Genomic DNA, 7,941 nt, shown 5'->3' with positions numbered 1-7,941 from the left:
TTAAGCCTCAAGTTGCAATACTGAAAGATTCTATGGGAAAAATATTGAATGATGCAGGAAACATCAAAGAAGATGAAAGGAATACACAGACTCACTGTACCAAAAAGAACTGGTAGATCTTCATCCATTTCAGGAGCTGGCATATGATCTGGAACTAATGGTAATGAAGGAAGAAGTCGAACCTGCACTGAAGGAATTGGTGAAAAACAAGTCTCCAGGAATTGACGGAATACCCTTTGTTTCAACAAATGGATGCTCCACTGGAGGCACTCACTCGGTTATACCAAGAGATTTAGAAAGACAGCTACCTGGCCAACTGACTGGAAAAGATCCATATTTGTACCCATTTCAAAGAAAGGTGGTCCCATAGAATGTGGAAATTATCTAACAATATCATTAATATTGCATGCAAGTAAAATCTTACTGAAGATAATTCAAAAACATTTGCAGAAGTATATTGACAGAGAACTTCCAGAGATGCAAGTTGGATTCAGAAGAGGACGTGGAACAAGGGATATCATAGTGGCTGTCAGATGAATCTTGGCTCAAGGCAAAGGATACCAGAAAGATGTTTACTTGTGTTTTATTGACTATGAAAAGGCATTTGATTGTGTGGATCATGACAAATTGTGGATAACATTGGGAAGAATGGGAATTCCCAAACACTTAATTGAACTCATGAGGAACCTGTACATAGATGAGGAGGCTGTCATTCAGACAGAACAAGGGGACACTGCACGGTTTAAAATCAAGAAGGGTGTGTGTCAGGGTTGTATCCTTTCACCACACTTATTCAATCTATATGCTGAGCAAATAATTCAAGGAGCTGAACTATATGAAGAAGAACATGGCATCAAGATTGGAGGAAGAATCATTAACAACCTGCAATATGCTGATGATACAGCTTTGCTTGCTAAAAGTGAAGATGACTTGAAGCACTTACTAATGGAGATTGAAGAATACAGTCTGCAGTATGCATTACATCTCAATATTAAGAAAACAAAAATCCTCACAACCAGACCTATAAGCAGCATCACAATAAATCGAGAAAAGATTGAAGTTGTCAAAAACTTCACATTGTTTGGTTCTACGATTGACACCAATGAGAGCAGCATTCAGGACATCAGACTACGTACAGCACTGGACAAGTCAGCTGCAAAGGATCTCTTTCAAGTGCTGAGGAGCAAAAATGTCTCCTTGAGGACTAAGGAGTGCCTGACACAAGCCATGATATTTTCAATTGCCTCATATGCATGGAGGAGCTCTGGTAGCATAGTGGCTAAGACACTTACCTGCTAACCAGATGGCTGGCGGTTCAGACCCACCAGCCACTCCTCGGAAGGAAGGTTGGACAATCCTACTTCCGTAGTGATACTGCCTCGGAAACCCAAGGAGGGGTCGCTATGAGTCGGGGCCAACTCGATGGCACATAACAACAACAACAACATATGCATGGGAGAGCTGGACAATGAATAAGAAAGACCAAAGAAGAAATGATGCTTTTGAGTTTTGTGTTGGCGAAGAATGCTGAAAGTATCACGAACTGCTAAAAGAACTAACAGACCTGTCCTGGAGGAAGTGCAGCCAGAATGCTCCTTGGAAGCAAGAATGGCCAGACTTCCTCTCACCTACTTTGGTCATGTTATCAGAACAGACCATTCCCTGGAGAAAGATATCATGCTTGGTAAGGTGGAGGGTCAATGAAAGAGGGGAAGGCCCTCAATGAGATGGATTGACACAGTGGCTGTGGCGATGGGCTCAAGTATAGCAAGGATCATGGAGAGCTGGTGCAGGACCTGGCAGTGTTTCATTCTGTTGTGCATAGGGTCGCTATGAGTCAGAGATGGCTCCACAGCACCTAACAACAACAACATTATATTAGCCAAAGTGAACTACAATCAGGATTTATTTTAAACTATGGCAGTAGGAGTAGAGAAGAGGGACCTAACTGAGAAAATTTCTGACATAAAGTAAGCAACATTTTTTCAGAAGTTTAGAGCAAGGAGGACATGGAAATAGAAAGGAGAGTCATCAAACATGAATCCAAATTTCTATCAGTTGGAAACTGACGGGTGATTGGCACCATTAACCAAGGAGACAGTGCTAAGGTTTAGACCAGGGTGGTGATGAGAGAATGGAAAGTAAAGGATATACGGTTAAAATATTTTTTCTTATGGTTTCAAGTCTGTATTGCAAACATGTTTAATTGCATGTATACAAATAAAATAGCCTGTGAATAAACACTCCAAAATATACATAATGTATATCACTAAATGGAAAACTTTCAAGTGATTCTTACTTTTCTTTTTAAACCTTGTCAATTTTTCTCATTTTTCTCCACTAGCTTAACATATTTATAATATCAAAATAAAATAAATGTTGTAATAGACAAATTTGAAAATATGATATTAAAGAGGCATTTATTATAAAATTTTTGTAAACACAGAAATTTACATTTAAAAAATCACTGGTAATTTGACCTCTTGAGAATATATACCGGAATATAGGATTTTGCATCAGAACCTTTCCTTCACTCCCATTGTGTCAAAGAATTTCCCATGTGTCTTAATGTATAGTATATTAACCTCACTCCTAGCAATGAAAATTTTTAATATTTCCATGTTTAGAGACATGTCCAAGGAAGAAAGTGTCAAGAATTAAAAATCTGTGTAAAACCTGTGCCCTGACAATGTCAATATTGTCATCTTCATCCATCCTAGTGCTGTTGTTGTTAGGTGCTAAATTTTAAAAACTGAAAGGCTGAGTTTCCTCAGAGGCTTATTTTAGTGGTCGATTAGAGTTTAAATACAAATTAACAACAGTGTATTCTAACTTCAGAGATTCCCACCTGTGATTCCCAACCTAATTCACCCTCTCATTCTAAACTGTGTTCTCCTCCAGAATCTCCACTGAGCAAGATGTCTCCTATTCTGACTCTGATCCTCAGAATCCAGAAGTCTCTGTGAAGTGCCCCTGTCCCCTGCTGTGCTGGAATCTGTACAAAGACAGACAAACATCCACTCCATCCCTAACACTGAAGCATAAGACAGGGCCACCGACTCAGAGTCATGTGGACAGGACTGGCAGAAAAAGGAACAATAAGATTTTGTATCTCCTCCAACTCCAAAATAGGTCAATAAGTGGCACAAATGGTGTGTGCTCGAGTGTTAACCTAAAGGTTAGTGGTTCAAACCCATCAAGAGGTACCACAGAAGATAGCCCTTGAAATCATATTCTTCTACCCCTCCTCCTCTTCTTCCTCCTCCTCATCCTCCTCATCCTCCTTCTTCTTCTTCTTGTTAATTGCCATCCAGTCATTTCCAACTGATAGCGACCCCATGTGTTACAGCCAGGGAAACCCTATGGAGCAGTTTTACTCTGTAATACATAGGGTCCATGAGTCAGACTAATAACAACCTACAACAAACAACAACCAAGTCCAAAGGTCAATGAATCTTAGGGTCAGAGAGAGCACAAGTGCACACAATACATAACCCTTAGAGATACTGGGTGGAATCATATAAATTGCTATTGTTGAGGTTTAAAAAAAAAAAAAAAAAAGTTGAATATCAACAATTTCACTTATAGGTGGTTCAACCTGTACATGGTGGCAGGGTATACTACGTGTTCCGTCTGTTAGAAGTTATTGATGCCAAATTTTCCCCTCTAATCAATCTGATGAGAATTCTGGGAAATGTGGCATTTCAGAACTTACTTAAATGAGAAAAGAAAGATAACCTTAAGTATTTGGTATCCTATTTAGAAAGAAAAGAGAGAGAGATTTCTGCTTTGAGGAAGCTGAGAGGCAGGCAAGGAATAAATTAAAGGAAACACTAAGAGTTTGTGTATTTCTAAAATGGGGAGATAGGGCTGGGCAATCTACTTCTGTAGTGATACTGCCTCGGAAACCCAAGGAGGGGTCGTTATGAGTTGGGTCCGACTCGACAGCACTTAACAACAACAACAACAATGGCTAGGGATGTGACCATATAACTGAGTGAGGGTATTTCAATATTTTCATACATCCCACTCCTCTCCTTGCCCAGCTAACCCACCTGGCTGAATGGAGAGAGCTAACCGCACACTTGTCACTGAATTTGTCTTCCTGAGATTTTCTAACTCCCCACATCTCCAGTTGCTCTTCTTCTCCCTCTTCCTCCTTATCTACCTCTTGTCTCTCATGGGCAATGCACTCATTGTCCTCATCGTGGTCCTAGATGGGCACCTCCACACTCCCATGTACTTCTTCATTGGCAACCTCTCCCTGGTGGAAATCTGGTACACCACAGTCACTGTGCCCAAGATGCTGGCCAATTTTCTAAGCCCCCAAGGGGTCATCTCAGTTTCCAGCTGCATCGCCCAATACTACTTCTTCTTCTCCTTAGCTGCCACTGAGCTCTTCATCCTCACCACCATGGCCTTTGACCGCTACGCTGCCATCTGCCGCCCACTCCACTACCCACTGCTGCTCAGCCCTCAAATTTGTGGGATTCTGGCGGGGGTCTGCTGGTCCATGGGATTTGTCTGCCCCATGTTCCCCTCATTCCTCCTTGCACAAATCTCTTTCTGCACGCCCAACCAGATCAACCACTTCTTCTGTGATGCTGACCAGATTTTTCGTCTTTCCTGCACAGACACATACGCCATCCAAGCGGTGGGCTATGCTTTCAGCACTGTCATTATCCTAGGAGCCCTGGTCTTTACCATGGCTTCTTATGCACTAATCCTGGCCACAATTCTAGCCATGGCCTCAGTTGCAGCACAACGCAAGGCCTTCTCCACCTGTACAGCTCACCTGTCCGTGGTCACCATCTATTTTGGCACTCTCATATTCATGTATGTCTGCCCAGCAGTAAAATATGTGTCAAATATCAACAAGATTGTTGCCATCTTCTACTCAGTCATCACCCCACTTCTTAATCCTCTCATCTATACACTCCGCAACAAGGATGTCAAGGAGGCTTTGAAGGTGTTGTCATCCCAGATCCAAAGAGTTTGCCCCACAAGCAGAAGGCTTCAGTGATGATGTCATATGAGAAGCCAGAAGAAACAATGCTAGTGGAATATTAAAATGGAAAATCACCTTTAATCATTGCTTTTCCCCTGAATTGTGTAGCTGTGTATATACATGCAAATTGCCTCTTCGATACATGAGATTATTTGTGTTTTTATATTTTTTTATTGTGGTAAATATATAGGTTAAAAAAATTTTTCACTTCAACAATCTTCATAGGTATAGTTCAATGACATTATTTATGTTCATCATTTTGTTCAGCCATTATCCTGAACTATTCCCAATTTTTTCCATCACCCTTAAGAGGAGCTCAGTGTCTCTTAAGCATTGTATATTCCAGCATTAGTTCATATTTTTTATGTTTAATCTATTTTTCAAAATTATATGTAATCTCAATGTGATTATCTACAACACATTTTAAATGAAAGAATTGTTACTCCTTCCACTCAGTGTATTCATGTGCTATCTGTCTCTACAGTTGTTCAGCTTTTGCTGAGCATAAGGGAGTGGATAACGTCATGTTAATATTGGTGTATGGAAATGGTTTAGGCTTTGTAGTCCATGCATATGGATTAGAAAGTCAAGACTGCCACTTACTAGCATCACTTGGGTAAGCCCAGAAGCCAATGAGAGCTCCGCACAGGTAACCAGAGCAATAGAACCTTTTAACCTCCCTCAGAGGGTTACTCTGACGTTCAATTGGCTTAATAACATATCAAAAAAAAAAAAAAACTCACTGCCATCGAGTCGGATCTGACTCATAGCGATCCCTCCTTGGGTTTCCGAGGTGATATCACCTGTTTATGCTCAAGCATCAGGGGAAGTTTGAAAAGTAAATGCTGGCTTCTATTGGAGGAAGAGGAGCTCTGGTAGTATAGTGCCTAAGGCATTTGACTGCTAACCAGAAGGCTGGAGGTTCAAACCCACCAGCCACTCTTCGGAAGGAAGACTGGGCAATCTACTTCCCTAGAGATATCGCCTCAGAAACCCAAGGTGGGGTTGCTATGAGTTGAAATGGACTATGAGTCCAGACAGACTCCACGGCAGTGAGTTTGGTGGGGGTTTTTTTGTTTTGTTTTGTTTTGGTATGTAGAAATATACAAATTATATATTGATTTTAAAGACATAAGATTGTTTTTTTAATATCTTATATAAATATCTAAATTTAAATGTCTTATTTTGAAATAAAAACTCAACTCACTGCCGTCAAGTTGGATCTGACTCTTAGCAACCCCTCCTTGGGTTTCCAAGACGGTCTCACTATGGAAGCAGCTTGCCCAATCTTTCTTCTGAGAAGTGGTTGGGGGGTTTGAACCTCCAGCCTTCTGGTTAGTAATCAAATGCCTTAGGCACTATGCCACTAGAGCACCTGTATTTAGAAATAAGATATCTTAAAAATTATGACAATTAAGCAAAATAACACTTTTGTCATAAGGTTTTTGTCATTTGTCCAGAGCTTAAATCTTTTTATGGTTTAACCTGAAAATAGACACCAGATTAGTTTAGATGTAGTAGCATAGTGCCTAAGGCACTTGACTGCTAACCAGAAGGCTGGTGGTTCAAACCCACCAGCCACTCCTCGGAAGGAAAATGGGGAATCTACTTCTGTAGTGATAGTGCCTCGGAACCCCAAGGAGGGGTCGCTATGAGTCAGGTCCGACTTGATGGCAAATAACAACAGTTTAGGCCCTGGTTTAGGAGAAGTGACCTGCCTGAAATTCAGCTACTGTTGTACCTGGAGTTTCCTGGTCCCCTATGCCTTCCTAGAAATAATGGTTCTCAGTCCTGATATTGTTCTGTTTTCTCATGAGGTTATTTTAAAAGTGCATGATATGTTCATGATATAACTGAAGACAACCCCTTACTACCAGTGGAATAACAAGTCTGGAGAAGTGGGAACCGTCTGCATAAAGGGAGTGCATTGCCTGTAGAGAATTTTAAAATAACAATAAAACCAACTAAAGTCACCCTGCTTTTTATTATTAGCATGTTCTGGCAATTCTAAAGAATGTTGCTGATAAAATATTCCTCTCTATCCCCTCCAGAAAGTTTTTCTGTTGTTAATCTAAGTTCTAAATAATTGCTGCAGTTACTGTTGTGTTTTAATGAAGCTTCTATAAGTTTAAGGTTGGCACATTTTTAATTTAAACTGTAATAAACGTTGTACCCACAGGTACTGTTAATACTACTGTGGTTTGTTGTCAAATTCTACATGGAAGTTAATTCAGAGAACGCCTTCTTCTATACATAATTCGTGCCTGACAGACCCAGCTGCCACCTGAGTTTAGACTAATTTTGTAACAATTTGGGATATCCAGTTCATTTCAGGACATTATAGTTTGTTTCTTTAATCTGTGTGATACCAAAAATGTCCTACTTTTAAAACAGTAAATCCAAATAATAATAGCATAGCTATTATAAGGACAGACTTTTTGTCTGTCTTTACAGGTATTGTAAAGAAACAGACTTAACTAACTTCAGTTTCATTCTCTGTGGCCACTTGAATTCTTATTTTTATTAAAATTTAAATTAACGAAATCATGTGAAATGTGAAGCGTAAGGTTTTTTATTTGGTAAGTGCAACATTTAGTTGCTACATGAAACCTTTTACTGAATGTTGTTGTTGTTATGTGCCGTCGAGTCGGCCCCAACTCATAGCTACCCCTCCTTGGGTTTCCAAGGCAGTATCTCTACGGATGTAGATTGACCAACCTTCCTTCCAAGGAGTGGCTGGTGGATTTAAACCGCCAGCCTTCTGGTTAGCAGTCAAGTGCCTTAGGCACTACGTTACCAGAGCTCCTTCTTACTGAATAATACCTTTAAAATTGAAATGTATTCTTTTTAATTATTCTTTTTTTTTTAATTTTGATTAAGCTGAAATAAATTATTCGTTATGCCAACAGATTAACATGTAGGTACAAGATTTT

The 7,941-nt window shown here is 40.0% G+C and overlaps 1 protein-coding gene across 1 annotated transcript; it reads left to right on the top strand.

The window, feature by feature from the left end:
* Positions 1 to 4,063: 4,063 nt before the first annotated feature.
* LOC103206043 (olfactory receptor 11H6-like) lies at positions 4,064 to 5,023 on the top strand. The gene has a single exon (XM_007951480.1). It carries the CDS (start codon positions 4,064 to 4,066, stop codon positions 5,021 to 5,023), a length of 960 nt encoding a protein of 319 aa, XP_007949671.1.
* The last annotated feature ends 2,918 nt before the right edge of the window (positions 5,024 to 7,941 follow it).

Source organism: Orycteropus afer, unplaced genomic scaffold (assembly GCF_000298275.1).
Source record: "Orycteropus afer afer isolate SDZICR_OR568_19922 unplaced genomic scaffold, OryAfe1.0 scaffold00294, whole genome shotgun sequence".
NCBI lineage: Eukaryota > Metazoa > Chordata > Mammalia > Tubulidentata > Orycteropodidae > Orycteropus > Orycteropus afer.
Note: the sequence above shows the minus strand (reverse complement) of the source record. Positions and strands in the feature narration are given on the sequence as shown.